Source organism: Ranitomeya variabilis, chromosome 1 (genome assembly GCF_051348905.1).
Source record: "Ranitomeya variabilis isolate aRanVar5 chromosome 1, aRanVar5.hap1, whole genome shotgun sequence".
Classification (NCBI taxonomy): Eukaryota; Metazoa; Chordata; class Amphibia; order Anura; family Dendrobatidae; genus Ranitomeya; species Ranitomeya variabilis.
Window position 1 is genome coordinate 703,994,138 of NC_135232.1, and position 21,423 is coordinate 704,015,560.

The 21,423-nt window shown below is 46.3% G+C and overlaps 2 protein-coding genes across 2 annotated transcripts; one reads left to right on the forward strand and one right to left on the reverse strand.

Annotated features, from left to right (window-relative positions):
• Positions 1 to 3,147: 3,147 nt before the first annotated feature.
• On the reverse strand, positions 3,148 to 4,589 carry RPS29 (ribosomal protein S29). Its single transcript, XM_077267308.1, has 3 exons — positions 4,398 to 4,589; positions 3,718 to 3,817; positions 3,148 to 3,263 (listed from the first exon to the last, which is right to left on the reverse strand). The coding sequence occupies exons 1-3, from the start codon at positions 4,457 to 4,459 to the stop codon at positions 3,255 to 3,257; spliced, it is 171 nt and encodes a 56-aa protein (XP_077123423.1). The 5' UTR covers positions 4,460 to 4,589; the 3' UTR covers positions 3,148 to 3,254.
• Positions 4,590 to 8,353: 3,764 nt separating this feature from the next.
• LRR1 (leucine rich repeat protein 1) lies at positions 8,354 to 21,159 on the forward strand. Its single transcript, XM_077267309.1, has 4 exons — positions 8,354 to 8,713; positions 11,355 to 11,453; positions 12,853 to 13,580; positions 19,597 to 21,159. Exons 1-4 carry the CDS (start codon positions 8,528 to 8,530, stop codon positions 19,850 to 19,852), a joined length of 1,269 nt encoding a protein of 422 aa, XP_077123424.1. The 5' UTR covers positions 8,354 to 8,527; the 3' UTR covers positions 19,853 to 21,159.
• The last annotated feature ends 264 nt before the right edge of the window (positions 21,160 to 21,423 follow it).

Here is a 21,423-nt window from a genome sequence, read left to right on the forward strand (position 1 = left end):
ACGCTGATGTTTAATGATACCATTTAGATGCAGATATGATCTTTTGATCACCTGTTATCGTAATGTCGCAGCGACCAAAAAAAACATAATTCTGGCCTTTTGACTTCTCGCTACGCCGTTTAGCGATCAGGTAACCATTCTTTTTATTGATAGATTTGGTATCACCACATTCAGAATCACCCAGTGTGTATGGTTTTATTTTGAATCTGGCAATAGGGAGGTAACAAACATAACTTTTAGGGTATGTGTCCACGTTCAGGATTGCAGCCAAAACCAGGAGTGGGTGATAATACAGAAGTGGTGCATATGTTTCTATTATACTTTCCCTCTAATTGTTCCACTCCTGGTTTTGGCTTACAAATACTGATGAAAAATCCTGACCAAATCCTGATGCAATCCTGAACGTGGACACATACCCTTAAACTTTTTTTTAATTTTATTACTTTTGGCATGCTTCAATAGTCTCCATGGGAGACTAGAAGCTGCCATAACCCAATCAGCTCAGCTATATGTAGGAGTTGAGCAGTTTGCCTCTATGTAGCTGATTTAGGGTATGTGTCCACGTTCAGGATTGCATCAGGATTTGACGTCAGTATTTGTAAGCCAAAACCAGGAGTGGGTGATAAATGCAGAATTGGTGCATGTGTTTCTAGTATACTTTTCCTCTAATTGTTCCACTTCTGGTTTTGGCTTACAAATACTGATGGAAAATCCTGATGCAATCCTGAACGTGGATACACCCTAAGGCTGTGTGCACACGTAGCAGATTTTTTGCGTTTTTTTCGCTATAAAACCACGAAAAAAACGCTAACATTAAGCATCCTATGTAACAGAATGCAATCCGCATTTTTTGTGCACATGCTGCATTTTTTTCCTGAGCGGAATCGCAATCCAGAAAAAAAACGCAGCATGTTCATTAAAATTGTGGAATCGCGGCGATTCTGCAAACATAGGAGTGCATTTATCTGCTTACTTCCCGCACAGGGCTGTGCCCACCATGCGGGAAGTAAGCAGATCATGTGCGGTTGGTACCCAGGGTGGAGGAGAGGAGACTCTCCTCCACGGACTGGGCACCATATAAGTGGTAAAAAAAAAAAAAGAATTAAAATAAAAAAAATAGCGAAATACTCACCTTCTGGCGGCCCGACCTTCTCAGAGGCTTCCGAGGTGTGTGAAGGACCTGCGATGACGTCACGGTCACATGACCCGCTACGTCAATGGAAGGTCCTGAACACACAGCATTAGGAACGGAAGCCGCTGAGGCGAGTATAGCCTTTTTTATTTTTTTTATTATTTTTAACATTCTATCTTTTACTATAGATGCTGCATAGGCTGCATCTATAGTAAAAAGTTGGTCACACTTATCAAACACTATGTTTGACAAGTGTGACCAACCTGTCAAACAGTTTTCCAAGCGATGCTACAGATCGCTTGGAAAACTCTAGCATTCTGCAAGCTAATTATGCTTGCAAAACGCTAGTTTTCTGCGGGTATATGCATGCAAATTCTGCATGCGATATACCCGCGGCAGGAGGCGCAGAATTGCCGCGGATATTTCCGCGGCAATTCTGCTACGTGTGAACTCAGCCTTAGGGTATGTGTCCACGTTCAGGATTGCATCAGGATTTGGTCAGGATTTTTCATCAGTATTTGTAAGCCAAAACCAGGAGTGGGTGATAAATGCAAAAGTGGAGCATATGTTTCTATTATACTTTCCCTCTAATTGTTCCACTCCTGGTTTTGGCTTACAAATACTGATGAAAAATCCTGACCAAATCCTGATGCAATCCTGAACGTGGACACATACCCTTAGGCTACTTTCACACATCAGGTTTTTGCCATCAGGCACCATCCAGTAAAAAAAAAAAAAAAAAAAAAAAAAAAAAAAAATCTTGTAACTGATGCCACCGGATCTGTTTTTTTACTCATAGACTTGTATTAGCGCCGGATGGCCTCACGTTTCATCCGAAAATTCTCTCTACGGATCCAGCAAAAAAAAAATAAAAATCTGTTGCATCAGTTTCACAATTTGCGACAGATCAGTTTAAAAAAAAAAGTTCACTGGAATGTGCAAGACTGCAAAAACCTGGTGTGAAAGTAGCCGCCTTACTCACTTTCTATGAACACTGACCACTGGGCGGCACCCGCAGCAACAACCATAGAGGTCTCCAGATCTCTGGTTGTCATGCTAACCCACCGGATACCCACAATCATGTGACCGGGGTCACCAGTGTGCAGATTTTTAGAAGTGTTTTGTTAAATGCAGATGTTAGTGCTTGACAGCGGCTTTCAACGGGTTAATAGCCACAGGCAGATTGCAATTCCACCCGGGACTGCGCTGGGCACATGTCAGCCGTTCAAAACAGCCGATTTGTGCCAGGAACGATATGGGCCCAGCACCAGAGCCCACATCAAAAGGGAAGTACGGCGGAGCTCGAAGGGGTTAATCAAAATGGCAGCACCTGCGCACTTTTATTAGTTAGTGCTTATTATCTTCCTGTATTTAAAAAAAAAAAAAAAAACACCAATATGGCAGTCAGGTACCCCTGCACATTAGCAACGATAGATGCAACTGCAAGTGCCGCCTCCTTGTTGCAGGAAAAAAGAAAAAAAAAAAAAGTGTACACTACAACAAAATGGCGCCAGCACAGTAGCTTCTCGGTAGGCAATAAAGGCTACTGTGCATGAGTCGCCTCTGGTACCATTTTGTTGTAGTGTACATTTTTTTGGGCTGCAGCAACAAGGAGGCGGCACTAACCAATAAGAGTGCTGCCATTCTGATTAAGTGACATGCTTTTTCCAAATACATATATTAGTATATTCATAATACAGACTAGGGGGCAGGACAGTGAGAGCAGTGATCTGTCAGCAGGCTGCATTACGAACATATAATCAGAGCACCACATGCCCCAGCCTACCTTAGGACACGATAATCTCATTAACAGAAAACCGAAGAGATTAAGAAACAAGACAGATTTCAATCAACCAAGGTTTTATTTTCAGTATAACCGAACGGACCTGACCTGACACTGTGTAGGTTACTGTACACAACCCTGCTGACAGGTTCCCTTTAACCCCTTCTGCTCTTCCGATGATGTACTAATAGTGACTAGAACTGGTATTGACAAAATACGAAAGAACACAGTGAAGACTGCACCAGTTTATTTATGTACAATAAGCCTCATGTTCACACAAGTCTTCGCTGCATTTTCTTGATAGTATCCTGGTCACTTCTTGTCCAAACTGGAATCTGCTTAATCCAACTGAAAAGGCAAAAAAGAAAATGCAAGATCAGAAAAGCTAATTAACACCCATCACTGCACAACATTAGCAGATAAAGTAGGCCACATTGCTGTTCTTTCCTTAGTGAGCGACGTTCTATATTATGGCATTAGTGCAGTGGCAGAACAGTAACCGCTGGGTGGGTAGCCCCCACTAATCAGAGATTGAGGACTCTGGAGCAGTATGTGCCATGTCTACCATCTGCTGTGCACATTTGGTGCATATTCTAGAGAGGTGTCACATGTATCAGCGCAGATGGAGGTGACTAGCCTGCGCTGAGGTGCAGTCCATTGGCTAGCACACTGGGTCAGGATAGCCGGTCCCAGTCCTTATAACCTGATATCTAGCACAGGGGCTGCAGCCAGAGTGCAGTGCTGCCAGTGGGCTTCCACAGTGGGCTGTCACTGCATCAGGTGGGTTAGGAGCCACACTTACCTTAACGAAGCCAATGTCCTTGGCGTACTGCCTGAAGCACTGGCGGCACATGTTCAGTCCGTACTTGCGGATCAGTCCGTGTCTATTAGAGCAAACGCGGCTGTGAACAAAAAGGAATACAGCATTTACCATCCTCTGCTACACCTCAATACACCGTTTACATTTTATTAGTAAAAAGAAAAGAAATAAAAAGAAAGTTACTAAAGATTATTTTTAGCCCAAAATACATTTTCTACAGGGGAGAAGAAAACCAAAGACCCTGTATAGGGACCCACCCTGCCTCAATAATATCAGGTGGGGAGATGAGGGGATGGCTGCAGCACCCACAGTGACCCCTCCCCCTGATCAGGTGACTTGGGATCGGCTGCAGCGGTCGTGTGAAGCCCCAGGGGGTGCACACACACATTAACTAGGGGAGACGCATTAGACAGGACTAGGTCAGGACTCCATGCTGCCCACGCCATGCACCGCGGCAATACTGCGCATTATGGAGAAATCAGAGTAACGCAGAGATCTATAGAGATCACTAGGAGGATTACACAGACCACAAGGCCGGCGCCGCCATGATGCTCTCCCACGCGGCCTATCCACCCCATTCCCATGGAGCCGCCGCCCGGCCGCTCCACCTCCTCCCCGCCCCCAGCAGACCCTCCCGGCACAGCGAGCCGCCACATACTCACCAGGAGCGGGATCCCTGGCCGAATTTCCTCGGGTGGCTCCAGTACAGCTGCTGGTGACCCATCTCGTCCGACTGTCTGCTCGCGAAAAGGAAGAGGAGGAGCCGCGCAGCCGCTAATCAACCAAGGCAGAGGCTTCCCGGCATGCCGCGCGAGAACTTACTCACGTATAGCCCAGCTTGCACTGCGGCGGCCGGGTTGCCATGGAAACCAAAGTAGCGTCGTCTTATAGCAGCGGCAGGATTCAAAGTAACAAAACTTTAATGACAATTTCATAAATAAGAACAAGGATCTAAATAACATTTCTCCTTGTGGAGAGTGACCAGCCAGCGCGGCGTGTCAGAGTGAGGAGACTTAGGCTACTTTCACACTAGCGTTAACTGCAATACGTCGCAAATGCGTCGTTTTGCCGAAAATACGCATCCAGCAAAATTTCTTGCTGGATACGTTTTTTCGTCATAGACTATTACATTAGCGACGCATTTGCGACGCATTGCCAAACGTTGCGTCCGTTTCGCGACGCTTGGGCGTGTGTTAGCGGACCGTCGGGAGAAAAAAACCTTACATGTAACGTTTTTTGCTCCCGACGGTCCGCTTTTTCCAACCGCGCATGCGCGGCCGGAACTCCGCCCCCACCTCCCCGCACTTCCCCGCACCTCACAATGGGGCAGCGGATGCGTTGGAAAAATACATCCGCTGCCCCCGTTGTGCGGCGGAGACAACGCTAGCGTCGGGAACGTCGGCCCGACGCACAGCGACGGGTCTTTCCCGACGCTAGTGTGAAAGTAGCCTTACGCGCCATGCATGCTCTGAAGAGGCAATTGCATAAGTGAGAACAAAGCAGGTGTTTGTGGTATTATACATCCATTCACACGTTCAGTATCTGTAAGAAGCCCGTCACCACTGCTGTGTTATCACCCACTCCTGGTTTTCCCTCACACATACTGAGGTAAAATCCTGACAGTGTGAACAAGGCCTAAATCCCCCGTCTGCAGCGTGGCTATGGGGTGCACAGTGCACCTGATGTTGTCACAGCCACACGCTTCCTGCACAGTTGCTGTTACTAGTATGGCGGTGCCGGGAATAAAGGATTTGCTGAAATACCAGCTATCATGGCAGAGAGTGCAGCAGCGTAGCCGAAGGCCGGCCTGTTGGTTGTCAGACCCGGTGGCCTCCGCTATTTGGCCTCCATCTATCATACATACACTCTGGATATTAGACCGGCTTCCCGCCCGTCAGCGGTCTCATGGGACTGATTGCAGCGTGCGCCTCATAGCGCCACACTTTACCAGCGCCTGGGCCTCGTATTACAATTTACTGTGACTGGAATTAGATTCTATTACGAGACAAAGCCGCTGCTACAAATCTGGATGTGTGCTGTAATACCTGAGAACCACAAGTTCTATCTCACAGCTGATCAGTTTTAGGACTGTGAACCCCTTTAATAACAGATTAAATGGAGTTGGCCAGTATTTTATATTGATGATTTACCAGTATAAGATCAGATGGGGTCCGGCTCTCCCACCCATCAGCTCTTATTACCTTTAGTGGTCAGATGTGAACAGTGTATAGAGCGGAGCACTACAGCTCCATCATACTGTTTAGGTCCCAGCAGGGGCCAATAACACGTGTGATGGAGCCGTGGTGCTCCTCGCCATACATGGTGGGGGCTGGCGGTGTTACACTACAGTGGACAGCACGGTGGCTCAGTGGTTAGCACTCTTGCTTTGCAGCATCGGGGTTGAAATCCCACCAAGGACAACATCTGCAAGGAGTTTGGATGTTCTTCCTATGGTTGTGTGGTTTTCTTCTAGTACTCAAATTTCCTCCCACCTACTGATAAGGAATTTACAATTTGTGAGCCTCAATGGGGACAGTGATAATGTCTATAAGGCGCTATGGAATTAATGTCACTATATAATACATAATTGCTCTGTATAACCGTTTATATGCATTTAAATGGTTGTGATCAGGAGCTCATCACCCCTCCCATGATCACAAGTGCCGATGGCCACAACTCCAAGAAAGGACTTCATCATATAGCAGCATTTACGTCTATAAGGCCCCTGGATGACTGCAGGCTATATCTGTGCATGTCAGCACCACCCTGAATACTAGCCATTCTTTTGTCTGTCTATATAAACATGCCTTTAAGTCTAAATAAACAGAAATTTACATTGAATACAACTGCTGGATCTGTGTGTTGCTTTCTCTGAGCTGCTCCAATATCTTCATTTTAGATTCAGTTTGGCACAACAATGTATTGCAAGGCATTCACTTTGCTCCCAGCATTTTACAGATGAAGTGATCACAGGTTCAATGCTCCCACTGAAACTAAAAACGAGAAGTAGAAATTAATTTAAAGGGAACCTGTCACATTTTTGGCTTATAAGGCTAGTTTCACATTTGCGTGTATGTGCGCAGCGTATCATCCGCAGCCACAAACGCATGCAAAAATACATGCTAATGCAGCATTTTTTATCCGCATCAGCTTACGCATAATTCCAAAAAAACGCAGCGTTTGCATGCGTTTTTACTTTTTATGCCCATGCGTTCGATATTTCCAGGAGGGTGTGTCTCAATCAGTTCCTGGACATGCGCAGTCCGAAGTAAGCAAGTGCATCCAACACATGCGTACGCATGTCCTTGCGTATGCATGCATTCCCATAGACAGTAATGCGTTTTTCAAAGCACTCATCCGCATGCACATGCCGGCGCATATTTGATGGATTTTTGACGCTTCCAAAAATGCAACATTTTGTGTTCGCCGGACCTACCGCACACCGAGAAACAACGCATGTCCCTGCGTACGCCATGTTAAAGATAGGCACGCATGACGCATGCGGATCTGTGCGGATCGTACGCTGCGCACACAGACGCAAAGGTGAAACCAGCATAAGCTATGCCCATCACCTTTAAAATCATGTGAATGTGGTTGTTAGGCTATGTGCACACGTTGCGGATTCGTGTGCGGATTTTTCTGCACTGTTTTTGCAAAATCCGCAGGTAAACCGCACTGCGTTTTACCTGCGTATTTAGTGCGGATTCTTATTGAGCAGATGTAAACCGCTGCGGAATCTGCACAAAGAATTGACATGCTGCAGAAAATACAACGCAGCGTTTCCGTGTGGTATTTTCCGCAGCATGTGCACTGCGGATTTGGTTTTCCATAGGTTTACATGGTACTGTACATCGCATGGAAAACAGCTGCGAATCCGCAACATGTGCACACAGCCTTACAACCCCTTTATATCCTCACAGATGCCCCTGTGAACCTTTGAAAAGATGTTTTATACATGTCCAGCAATGCTTGGCCGATCTGATGGGCGGATCCAGGTTGTGATCAGCGCCGACCCGGTCACACTCTGACTCTTTTATCTGGATTGCAGACCTTCGCAGGCAACGAACAAGTGGCGCCAGCACATTACATGCCAGTCTGTGTTCGCACCGTGTGGATGATGTAGAGACGCCATCCACTTCCATCCGGACAGAAGACTCGGCTATTGAAGGCACCGGGACGGCGCTGATCACAATCTGGAATCGCCAATTTATTGACCTGCGGGGTAAAGAAATAAGGATTAAACACCAGAAACGGCGAAGAATCTTTCAGTCCAGGAAAATGGGGTAAAACGTGATCAGAGCTCCCCAAAAAACGGGCAGACATTTTTGTGTTTATTTTTTAACTATTCCATCCCACGTTTTACGATTGACTGTACTTTAAAGTGAATGGCGCTGTCCACACCTACAACACGTCCCGCCAAAATTAATGTCTGTGAAAAAAATTAAAAAGAAATTATGGTTCTTAGAAGAAGGGAAGAAAAGAAAAATCACCCAGACATAAAGGGGTTAACAGGAGTAAGAGCAAAAATAGAACTTTCATTTTGAAGTTATTTGTACTGGTTCTATTGACAACGGCCACATTTGCCCGGTACACACAGGTCCCCAACAATAACCATAGAGACTGCGGCTTTCTAGTCCGTCCTCTCTATCGTCCTGGCGGAGTTGGAGGGGCAATGACGTCACCGAGCTGATGCGCGGGAACACAAAGCTGTGGTTGCCATGGCGGGATAGAGCGGTGCGGAGCGGCCTCTGCTCTCTATGACCCAGGCGGACTAACAGCTGAATTCGGCGCCATGAAGCTGCAGTGTGAGGTGGAGGTGGTGAGCCGGCTGCTGCCCACATTCGGCATGAGGAATAGGGGGAGAGGGACCCGGGCCGTGCTGTCTGTGGGGCGACAGGAGGAGAAAGGCTGCGGCCAGCGGGGGCCCATCTACCTCATGGTCTGTACCATCAAGGACAAGGCTGGATCCAGATACAAGGCGAGTGCCCGCTCCTTAGCACTGTGGGCAGAGGTTCTGCAGCAGCAATGCCCGATGAGTGCAGGATACGGACTCTATGGAGACTGTAACATTCCTTTCATCCAGAATAGTGCCCGATTATCAGATGTTCTGACTCAGTCAGTGAATGGGATTTCCATTGTTAGGGTCCTACTAGTATTGATAATCGAGGACCTGCCCCCCCCCCCCAGAGACAAAGTCTGTGAGAAGAACCCCGAGAGCACCACAAATATAAATGTGATCAGCTAACCGTGCACCGAAAGCAAGTATATAAAATGTGCAAGACAGGATCACCAAAATGTGCTAAATACTGAACAATGACATGTAATAATAAAAGCTGAAATCGTCCACTGGATGTATCCATGTAAGGACTAACAGCCCTCCCCCAGAGTCCATGCAAAGGTGCTGCACTAAGTATATTCAGTATAGAACCCAGTGAGTGTGAATAGCTTCCGTAAAGATCTAAAAGTGCAAACCTATGCCCCAAAGCTGGCAGTCAGAACACTGTTTGCAGCATGTAATTGCCCCCTAAAGACGCCACGATTTTGGTTGTGATACGTGTCAGTCAGACAGCCTAAGTTCCCACACTGTCAAATGACAGCGTGAGCCCGCACCAGTGATTGACAGTTTACCTCAGGTCACTTGTGTCGGCATATGGGACTACTGCTCCCGTCAGCCGACTCCTGCTGCCGCTAAAAACTGAGCGCAGGAGCGGCTAATGGGAGTATCCATCAGCTTGCGCTCTAAATCAATAAGGGAAAAAAAGGGCGTGGGTTACACCGTATTTTTGGTAACCAGCTAGGCAAAACTGACAGCTGGGGGCTGCAACCCTCAGCTGTCAGCTTCAGCAAGACTAGTAATCAAGAATATAGGGGTCCTCACCCTGATTTTTCTTTTTTCATTATGTGACAACCAGCTATGCTAAAGCAGACAGCTGGGGACTGGTATTCAGGCTGGGTGAGGGGCCATGGATATTGCCCCACCCCTCCTTCCCCATCCAGCCTTAAAAATAGCAGCCCCGCAGCCACCCAGAAAAGGCACATTTATTAGCTGCACCACTTCTGGTGCATTGCCCGGCACTTGCCCTGTAGCGCTGACAAGTGGGGTTCATATTTGTGGGGTTGATGTCACCTTTGTATTGTCTGGTGACATCAAGCCCATGGATTAGTAATTAAAGAAATCGGAGTGGGGACCCTTGTATTTTTGATAACTAGCCTTGCTGGAGCTGACAGCTCCCCCAGCTGTGAGTTTTGATTGGCTGACTGTCAAAAATACAGTGGAACTCACGCAGTTTTTATTAAAAATTATTAACACTCCTGCTCTCACTGTTATTAGCGGTAGTGGGTGTCAGATGATAGGAGCAGTTGTCCCATCAGCTGACACCAGTGACCAGAGGTAAAGTTTCCACCTTCGATCACAGCTGAGCGCTCACACTGTCTTTTGACCAGCGTGGGAGCCACGGCTCTCACCGGCGGTGATGATTTTACCCCCGATCAGAAGCAGTGTTGCCAGGCTGCCACGCATATGATAGTGTGGCCAACACTTGTTGTTAGGGCCCAACATGCAAATGTTTGTGGGGAGGCGCACCATCCTGCTGATGGAGTACAATCTGCCAAGCATAGTTCATCTGTGGCATAAGCCATTCCTTTAACAGGTCCAGGTGGAAGTGACAAGATCCTCAGCCATAAGGGACTACAGATTTTGCTCAATACCATGGTTTTTGGCACCTGTAGTTCCACACCAGTCAGCCTGGCTGATTTTCTAGACTACACTTGTACAATGCTCCAATGCTGTTCGCAGTCTCTTCTGTAGTATTTGGGCACCACGGACGTAAACAGTCAAAGGGCGAGTTCTTTCACCCAACACGGCATTTCCTATGGGAAGCACATTTTCCAAAATGATTCAGAAAGTGTCACAGCAGATCCTGTGCTTGAATATTCCAACACGCAAATAGTTTTTTCTTACTTTTATGTTGTCAACACATGTCGCACATTTTACTTATAGCTCCAGAAAATCGAAATGCGATGGGCAACTAAGCCGGTTTTGCTTTGATTTTCAGTCATTGCTATTTTCCACTTATGTATCTTTAACTACACGGTTTTACTCCTTTCTGAATGGTCCTGTATTAGGATCAGGTCCACAGCCTGAACATTCCTATGCTAAAATTCGTTTAGTAATTCTGCAGATGTCAGTGATGAAAACTCCCATTATATGCAGAGCGAGTATACTGAATTCCCCCACTAGGTGGCGCATGCGCTCTACATTCCTATTCAGGTAAAATCTCTTCTGACCTCCTGATCAGCCCGCATGATCCCTATGGAGGCGCACAGTGATCTTGTGTTTCTTCTGTGCAAAGATATTACTTTGACTTTGCAGTCTGGATTCCCAAGATGATGAATGTTGTACTGAATATTGGCCATTTAGTAGGTTACTAATGACTGCTGATTGACTCTCACAGCTTATTTTCTACTCTTAAAGTCGAAGACTTGTAATCTGTTGCACAGTGTGACACTACTACAGTATAGTTTCTAGTCGATATACTTGGTAAATGCAGTTTTGCACCCTTGGTATCTGGTTTATATCACCTCTGACTCTAATCGCTTGTCTCCTCTCTCCCATACAGCTGCAGGAGAACATTGAGAATTTGTTTTCCAAGTTTGTAAGCGAAGGAAAGGCCACAATACGACTTAGAGAGCCGGCGGTGGATATATGTCTCAGCAAGGTACAAGTGTGAGTGTATTTATACAGCACATCAGAAACCCAAAATCATGAGGCGCCAATAATTTGCCATGGCAGGCGGAGAGCCCCATATCGTTAAATTGAACAGGTCCCCAGGTTCTCCCTATAGAAACTATCCGCCAGCTTTTAGGCCTTTTAATAGAACTCCTGGAACCACTTTATAAGTGCCCAACCGCACCACATACCTAAGAAAATGTCTTTTATAATTCTCCTGCGGTTTAGTGGCCGCTGAGCTTGGCGCCTCCATTGTGCCCACAATCGCCGCCATTTCTGCCTTGGTTTAAGTGGATGCCTTCTACATCATCCTCTCAGCTTCTTTCATATGTGCAGTAGGGAACAAGACATGTGCAGACACAACGGGCAAAGTAGAAGTCAATCCAGGCAGAAGCGGTGGCGATTGCAGACCCACAGGAGGTGCTGTGCACGGTCTGGAGATAACCATCTGACCGCTCCTTGTCAATCAGCATTTAGTGAACTACGTTAACACACAATGAATGGCAGAATTGCTCTTATTTATTTACTTTTTAATTTCCCAAAATTGCTAGTTAACGTTACTGTCACGCCTCCATGACTGAAAGCCGGAGGCTGCCTGGAGGAATAAAGTTAATTTCCTCCCTGTAGCCATATTTTCAGTGTGGCAGCTGCACAGCTTTGGAAGATTATTAACCTGCGTGTTAACCCCATATCTGCAGGTTAATAGCGTTGATAGATTCCTTTTTAATAAATCATTTGCATAGACTAGACAGGAAACTTATTTAGGCCTTTAATCATTTTTGAGGGTGTGGGAAACAGGTCTTAAAAACAGCCATATAGATGAGACCTGGCGGGCGTACGGGACACCACGCAAATGAAGATAACATTTTTTTTTTTCTGGACTTTAAATCGGAGATTGGTCATGTGAACTTAGACCTTGTTTGGACAGGTATGTTTTTGGTTAACTGACCGCCCACGGACAGCTCGCTGACCAGTGTGGGCCCATGTGTTAGTGCAGGAGTGTATTTTCACGTGGTCATTAGGTGTGTGTGTAGAGAGAATCGTAGCATGCACTATTATAATGACACGGCCCCTGTATGTCGGTCACAGCAGACGAGCGAAGCACCTGCACATGGATCCATTTATGCCATTATTTTTGCCTTTATAAATGGCTGGCTGAACTTGGCCTTGGCATTTCAAGCTGTTGCCCCTTTAACTTCAATGCTGCAGTTTGGGGAGAGCTGCAGGAAATGGCCTCCTCCATTCCTGACACCTGCACGGCCATTAATGGAGCCACCATTGTGTGCCCGAGCTGTGGCACCAGACACCGCCTGTAAATTACAATGCACACTTCTATACTACCAAATTTCTGTTTTTGCTGACTAACATTTCTATATTTTCTTTTTCAGGCTGATGTTTGCAACCTGAAGAACTTCCTTTCTGCTGTGACTTTAGCACACAAGGGCACTGATGCCAGCCCTGTGCCACTCTCCCGCCTGACTCCCGCCAAGACCTCTGAAATTGAAAAACCCAGAACCAGAATGATTATTTCTTGCAAGAAAGACTATCCCCTGACTAAGAGCTTCCCCTACTCACTGGAGCATCTCCAGGTCTCCTTCTGTAAGCTGGCTCGGCTGGACATGCGGATGCTCTGCCTCAAGAGACTTCAGAAGCTCGACCTCAGCAACAACCACATCAAGAAGCTGCCGAAGACCATCGGGGACCTGCTGTGTCTCCAGGAGCTGAGCCTGCACTGCAACTTTCTGGAGACGTTCGAGGTCGAGTTGTGTGACTCCACCTGGAGAAAGTCTCTGAAGTCTTTGGACTTGAGTGAAAACAAACTGAAGGCTCTCCCTGTCCAGTTCTGCAACTTCACAGAACTTGTCAGCCTGAAGCTGGACGGAAATGAACTGGTGCAGTTGCCGTTTGCCGTTGGCAAGCTGAGTAAACTGCGCTTCTTCTCCGCCACCAAAAACAAGCTTCCATATCTTCCCAACAGCTTCAAAATGCTGGCGCTAGAGAATCTGGATCTCTATGGGAATCCCTTTTCAAAAGCGAATCCAATGGCTCCCGACATCCTGCTAAAGGTCCCGCTTACATTACTGGAAACCGCTTCAAGGGCGACAATTGGCTACAGGTGACTTGCAGTTTGATTTGGGGGTTTGCTTGTTTTTTTATCTGGGGAGGGGCTGTTAACACTTTCCTGACTGTGTGAATTTAGTATTGCTGAAAAAACATTGGAAGGTCGTGAATAACTGTTTGCTGTCAGTGAATGGAAGCTTTCCCGCTTAAGGTACCGTCTCACTATACGATTTACCAACGATCACGACCTGTGATACGACCTGGCCGTGATCGTTGGTAAGTCGTTGTGTGGTCGCTGGGGAGCTGTCACACAGACCGCTCTCCAGCGACCAACGATGCCGAGGTTCGCTGGTAACCAGGGTAAACATCGAGTTACTAAGCGCAGGGCCGCGCTTAGTAACCCGATGTTTACCGTGGTTACCAGCATAAAAGTAAAAAAAAAAAAAACGTACATACTCACCATCTGATGTCCGTCAGGTCCCTTGCCGTCTGCTTCCTGCTCTGACTGAGTGCCGCCATAAAGTGAAAGCAGATCACAGCGGCGACGTCACCGCTGTGATCTGCTCTCACTTTCCGGCCGGCAGACAGTCAGAGCGGGAAGCAGACTGCAAGGGACCTGACGGACATCAGATGGTGAGTATGTACGGTTTTTTTTTTTTTACTTTTACGCTGGTAACCACGGTAAACATCAGGTTACTAAGCGCGGCCCTGCGCTTAGTAACCCGATGTTTACCCTGGCTACAAGCGATCGCATCGCTGGATCGCTGTCACACACAACGATCCAGCGATGACAGCGGGAGATCCAGCGACGAAAGAAAGTTTCAAACGATCTGCTACGACGTACGATTCTCAGCAGGGTCCCTGATCGCTGCTGCGTGTCAGACACTGCGAGATCGTAACTATATCGCTAGAACGTCACGAATCGTGCCGTCGTAGCGATGAAAATGCCACTGTGTGACGGTACCCTTAGGCTTACAGTGCCTTGCGAAAGTATTCGGCCCCCTGGAACTTTTCAACCTTTTTCCACATATCATGCTTCAAAGCTAAAGATACCAAATGTAAATTTTTGGTGACGAATCAACAACAAGTGGAACACAATTGTGAAGTTGAACAAAATTTATTGGTTATTTTAAATTTTTGTGGAAATTCAAAAACTGAAAAGTGGGGCGTGCAATATTATTCGTCCCTTTAACTTAATACTTTGTTGCACCACCTTTTGCTGCACTTACAGCTGCAAGTCGCTTGGGGTATGTCTCTATCAGTTTTATACACCGAGAGACTGAAATTCTTGCCCATTCTTCCTTGGCAAACAGCTCGAGCTCAGTGAGGTTTGGTGGAGATTGTTTGTGAACAGCAGTTTTCAGCTCTTTCCACAGATTGTCGATTGGATTGAGATCTGGACTTTAACTTGGCCATTCTAACACCTGGATATGTTTATTTGTGAACCATTCCACTGTAGATTTTGCTTTATGTTTGGGATCATTGTTTTGTGGGAAGACAAATCTCCGTCCCAGTCTCAGGTCTTTTGCAGACTCCAACAGGTTTTCTTCAAGAATGGTCCTGTATTTGGCGCCATCCATCTTCATTCCCATCAATTTTAACCATCTTCCCTGTCCCTGCTGAAGAAAAGCAGGCCAAAACCATGATGCTGCCACCACCATGTTTGACAGTGGGGATGGTGTGTTCAGGGTGATGAGCTCTGTTGCCCTTACGCCAAACATATCGTTTGACATTGTTGCCAGAAAGTTTGATTTTGGTCTCATCTGACCAGAGCACCTTCTTCCGCATGTTTGTTGTGTTTCCCAGGTGGCTTGTTGCAAACTTTAAACAACACTTTTTATGGATATCTTTGAGAAATTACTTTCTTCTTGCCACTCTTCCATAAAAGCCAGATTTGCATTTGTGCAGTGTACGACTGATTGTTGTCCTATGGACAGACTGTCCCACCTCAGCTGTAGATCTCTGCAGTTCATCCAGGGTGATCATGGGCCTCTTGGCTGCATCTCTGATCAGTCTTCTCCTTGTTTGAGATGAAAGTTTAGAGGGACGGCCTGGTCTTGGTAGACTTGCAGTGGTATGATACTCCTTCCATTTTAATATGATTGCTTGCACAGTGCTCCTAGGGATGATTAAAGTTTTGGAAGTCATTTTGTATCCAAATCCAGCTTTAAACTTCTCCACAACAGTATCACAGAGCTGCCTGTTGTGTTCCTTGGTCTTCATGATGCTCTCTGTGCTTCAAACAGAGCTCTGAGACTATCACAGAGCAGGTGCATTAATACGGAGACTTGATTACATACAGGTGGATTATATTTATCATCATTAGGCATTTAGGACAACATTGGATCATTCAGAGATCCACAATGAACTTCTGGATTGAGTTTGCTGCACTGAAAGTAAAGGGGCCGAATAATATTGCACGCCCCACTTTTCATTTTTTTAATTTCCACAAAAAATTTTAAATAACCAATAAATTTCATTCAACTTCACAATTGTGTTCCACTTGTGGTTAATTCTTCACCAAAAATTTACATTTGGTATCTTTATGTTTGAAGCATGATATGTGGGGAAAAGGTTGAAAAGTTCCAGGGGGCCGAATACTTTCGCAATGCATTATATATCCACATAATATGTATAGTTTGTGTCAAAGGTATATTTTGGGATGTATATTTCTGACTGACATATCCCACTGTAGACATGGAGTTGGATGCATCGCCCATAAGTTCCCTATAAAGAAAAAAAACATACACCCCTCAGAATACAGTATTTCTACTTCATCTCTGAATAGAAAAGCGCAGGATACGTAAAGACTTGATGTGTCCCATGAGGACAGTCTTGGCCGCCTTCTGGGGAATGGACCTCCATAGATTCGTCTGGCGTATACACCACAGGCTCTGAACCTGCTCACAGCTGACACTTTGCTTATGATATATCCAGGGGGATAGGCCATTAGCCATCAGCTGCACAAGTCCCTCTCCTGCCCTAAAATGAAAGCAGACCCAAGTTATTCGGTTCCTACAGAATTTCAGTCTTTAGATGCAAACAAACATCTTAACATTAGAAAGGAATAAAGGAATACACAATGTAGAATGGAAAGTTGCAGAACTTTTAACATAAAACAGGCAGAACATTAAACTTGATAATTGGATGTGCAATAAATGTTTGGTCTGACACGTGGGAGTACCAGCAATCCAGATATTGAGGGGAGGGAGGGTGCGCCTATAGAAAGTAGAACAAAGGGCGATCCGCACAGAAAGGGTTGTCCCTGATATGTTGGGTCACAGCATGCTCATACCTGTTTGGGTGAGGTTATATATTGCAGACAGCATACTTGGGCTTTACAGGGATTAGCTGGGACTACAATGCTCAGTATCCTAACCATCGTAGTCCTGGCAAATCCCTGTAAAACCCAAGTATGTTTGCATTTTAAAGCTCATCAGTATCAGATTGGCTTCTGACCTTCGACAACCCCACGTATTGGCTCTATGCTGCTCACTGCAAGTTCAAAGTCTACGGGGCCAAAACATCACAGCTCGGTAAATGTAGTGGCCGCTCTTGGCTGGCAGCAGCTCAGCTTCTGTTGAAGTGAATAGGAGCATTGCTGCAGTACCAAGTACGGGCACCACAGTGTATGGAGCTGTCCTGACTCTGTACAGCCAGGCGTTGGACCCTCATTTATCTGATATCTGATAATCATCAATATCCTAGTCGTGGAGAACCACTTTAATTTTATTCCCACCCTGATGTAGGAATTTTCAGAGCTCCCCCACACTGATCATAGTGATGGCATATATGAGAGAAGCCCGGACCCTCCTTCATTGGTTCCAGGGTGATAGAAAACCAATCATTTAGTGGTCTTCTCCAGTCATTGCAGACCTCCGGGGCGAGAGACCTTGGCACTGACTGCTCCTCACATCACTACACACCCGCTTGTTTGTCTACTTTGTCCGGAAAAAAAAATCTGTATTCTCCCTGCAGACGCCTTCCCATCTGTGTCAGCGCCACGTGCTTTCAGCATCGTGCAGACATCTGGGTTTTTTATGTATGTGAAATAAAGCCATTTTCACCCATGCGCTGGATCCAATATGTGTCTGTTTCTGCTCGCTACTTCCTTTTTCACCATCTGTGTTGTAGTAGTTTTCCTTGTTTGCTGTATAAAAAAAGAAAAAAAAAAAACCTTTTCTGACCCATTAAACAGATAAATAACCAGAACTTGGGTGACAAGAGAACTTATGCGCTGTCCGTTTTGTCACTGACCCTTTCGCATGAGTGGGTGAGTGAGATTGTTCTGCAATTCAGCTCAAAAACTGACAACTGCGCTACATAAAAACACATGTGAGCATGCCCATAGACGTAGTGGCGCGTGTAACTCGACTATTGCTGGGGATCCATCTTCCCCGTGATTTCTCTAGCACACACACCCTGGATGGGTTTCTCTTCCCTTCCAAAGTGTTTTGTTACAATGGATCGCGTGTTGTTCTGGCGCTAAGAAGCCTCCTGTGTAGATTATGAAGTGCTGCCAGCAGCCAGGACTGCATTACCTGTTTACATAGAGACTTTTCCATCAGTCCTTGGCCTCCTGCATCACAGTGAAATGTCTCATGACATTTAACCAGGGGAGAATCAAAGGCAAAATCCACGTGTGTGAGAACTCCAGGCTTCTCTGTGATGGACACTTGTATGAAACCTTAGATACTCAAATGGTTCATAGATGGGAACATTCTCTCTTCTGGGAAGACATTCTACTAGATTTTGCTGTTATCTATAAGAATTTTGCCTCTTCATCCAGTAGAACCTTTGTGGGATCAGACCCTGATGTTGGTGGAGGCCAATAGTTCATCCCAAAGGTGTTGGATGGGGCTGATGCCCGGTCTCTGTGCAGCCGCTCATGTTCTTCCGCCTCCATGTCTGTATGGACCTTGTGCACTGATCAGTCATGGGGAACAGAAAAGGGTCTTCCCCCAAACTGATCCCACAAAGCTGAAGCTACAACTGTCCACAATGTCTTGTACATTAGTATTAAGATTTCCCATCACTGGAACTAAGGGGCAGAGGCCGACCCCTGATAAGAGCCCATAGTTATCCTCCTCCACCATCTGTACTGGGGGCACAATGTAGTCAGGGGGTAAGGTCCTCCTGGAATCACCAATCCCAGATTCCTCCATCACAGAAGTGCGATCCGTCACTGCACAGACGTCTCTTCGGCTACTTTCACACTAGCGTCGGGAAAGACCCGTCGCTGTGCGTCGGGCCGAGGTTCCCGACGCTAGCGTTGTCTCCGCCGCACAACGGGGGCAGCGGATGCATTTTTCCAGCGCATCCGCTGCCCCATTGTGAGGTGCGGGGAGGTGGGGGCGGAGTTCCGGCCGCGCATGCGCGGTCGGAAAAAGCGGACCGTCGGGAGCAAAAAACGTTACATGTAAGGTTTTTTTCTCCCGACGGTCCGCTAACACACGCCCAAGCGTCGCAAAACGGACGCGACGTTTGGCAATGCGTCGCTAATGCGTCGCTAATGTTAGTCTATGACGAAAAAACGTATCCAGCAAGAACTTTTGCTGGATGCGTATTTTCGGCAAAACGACGCATTTGCGACGTATTGCAGTTAACGCTAGTGTGAAAGTAGCCTTCCACAGTCTGCTGGCTGCTTTACTCCTCTCCATCCGATGCTTGTCATTGTTCTTAACCTTTACACTGTATATCCTGCTACTTTTCTGGTCCTCAGAAAGCTGTGTGACAACCCGTAGGGCTTCCATTGCCTCTCTTGCAGCTCGCCACCCAAAATCCCAAATGAGAGAAGTATGGTTTTTTTTTTCGTTTTTTTTTTTTTCTTCCTATTAATGAAATGGAGCATTCCTTGACCTCTTTTCTGTTTCCACACTTGGTCGCTGACCTAATTCTTGTCTCCTTGTAAAATCTAAACGTTATGATTACTGCTTTGTATTCTCTTGTGCAACTGTGACCGCATGTAAGAGATCCACTGTACAGAGTGCTGAAAGAAAAGAAATGAGGGCAGGACAAAGTGTTAGGTTTTTTTAAGTTGGTAATATTTCATTTTTTATTTCTTTATTTAGAATCCCATACGGACCACAAGTAATCCCCAAGCACCTGTGCCAAGATCTGTCGGTGGCCAAGACGTGTGACTGTGGCAGGCCGTGCTTGTCTTCCTTCATCCAGACGATTGTTGTAATGAATCTACACCAGGTGTCTCAAGCAGTCGTCCTTGTGGACTCCATGGGGGGCACTGAGGCCCCCATCATCTGCTACTTCTGCTCCCTCACCTGCTACTCCATGTTCCTCGATAAATACCTGCAAAGCACCAGAGTGTAAAGTGAGGAGCTGCCATCGGAGCGGCTCAGATCTGTCTCACAATCTGCTCCCGGAGCCTGCGTATTGCGGAGCCCTGTGCCTTGGCAGCCCTTGTTTCTGATTCACAGTGAATAGATAAGCTGCTTCAGAGTGAGAAAACTGCAAGAGCTGTGTTGTATGGAGCAGTGGTAACGGACTACAGGCCCCATCATTTCATGAACACCCCTGCTACAAGCAGTGCAATTTATAGTTTCCAAAAGGAAAGTTGCGCTCGCTGCATTTACGATTTCACACACGAGGTGCTGTAAATAGTAAATCATGTGCTTGATTTGTAAAGTTGCGTTACAAGACACTTCAGTTTGGCACTCCAGGCAGAAAACCTTCATATTCCAGAAGGTGTCATACCTGGTGCAGCAACCTGTGGGGCGGTAGGACACGGGGTTCATTCCCTGCCCCTATAAACCCTGCACATGTCATATCATAGACATGGGGAATGTGCTTTACCCCAGGTTCCTATTAATGAATGATTTGTAGCAATGTCTGCTCTCACACATGGAGATGCTCACTGCATCTAGAGCAGGTTCTTCAAGGGTTATTCCCATCTCCGGGAGAACAAAGCAATCAGCAGTCTGAAGTTAGGCATACCCGAGTGACCTTTTCCCCGACTATCGGTCAGTCGCACCCCCATACACATTGGATCGTCGGTTGAACCCGTCGATATCGGTGGGTGCAGCCTACATTAGTCGCGTGTATGGGGGCGTTAATGTGTGAGTTTGGATAACAAATGGCCTTGGCCGTACATGGTTGCTGTAAGTAGTAAATTGGCTGCTGTGGCGTGCATCGACTCCTACAATTTTTGGACTGGTGGCACGTGGGTTCGTTGATGCTCATACTGTCTGTGGTCCCCGTCAGGTGGATGGGGGTGCAGGTTTTTCTGATTTATTGAGCATGACCTAAGGATCAATCCGAGGACTGAACTATGATAGCACTGGTTGTGGATATTGTCTTCATACACTATATATGAGGAATGTACCTGCTGATGTGTGATCAGGTGGGTTATGGTTTTTGCAGAAGCATGGAGTATTTTGCTTCACCCATATCTACCCCCGCCACCTACCCTCTGTGGGGGCATGGGAGAATAAACTGTTGCCTATACTTCAGTAGACGTGCCTCAGCCATCCTAAGTCTTATCAGCTTGTGTAAATGGTTGACAAAATTGACCTTACAGCATAATGATCTGTTTAGACTCGTGACAATCTCCTGGACACATATTAATGGAAAATTAGAATATTTTTAAATTTTAATAAATGTAACTTTTATTTATTGAACCTGTTTTTAGAAATGATTCCTTCCAGGATCATTAACACCTGGCTTATCGGGCACGCTCAGTGCAAGATATTTTGTATAGCCGTAGATTCTGGGGGTATCCTCTGATATCTGTATTATGTAACTTTACAACTAAATCAGACCTGTGGTGCTGCCTAAGGGTTAACAGGAAAAGCAGCTCAATGCCAGATGGCAGCAATAATGGCAGCAGCTGTCAGTGTCACAAATACCAGCAAGAGCAGAGACTTCATTACTTCGTCATAAAA

Bases quoted from the DNA above. Each gene is read 5' to 3' on its own strand.
- RPS29 (XM_077267308.1), bottom strand. From the start codon at position 4,459: ATGGGTCACCAGCAGCTGTACTGGAGCCACCCGAGGAAATTCGGCCAG. The intron at 3,818-4,397 runs GTGAGTATGTGG...TTTTGTTCACAG, and splicing joins GGCCAGGGATCCCGCTCCTG to CCGCGTTTGCTCTAATAGAC.
- LRR1 (XM_077267309.1), top strand. From the start codon at position 8,528: ATGAAGCTGCAGTGTGAGGTGGAGGTGGTGAGCCGGCTGCTGCCCACA. The intron at 8,714-11,354 runs GCGAGTGCCCGC...TCTCCCATACAG, and splicing joins AGGCTGGATCCAGATACAAG to CTGCAGGAGAACATTGAGAA. The intron at 13,581-19,596 runs GTGACTTGCAGT...TTCTTTATTTAG, and splicing joins AGGGCGACAATTGGCTACAG to AATCCCATACGGACCACAAG.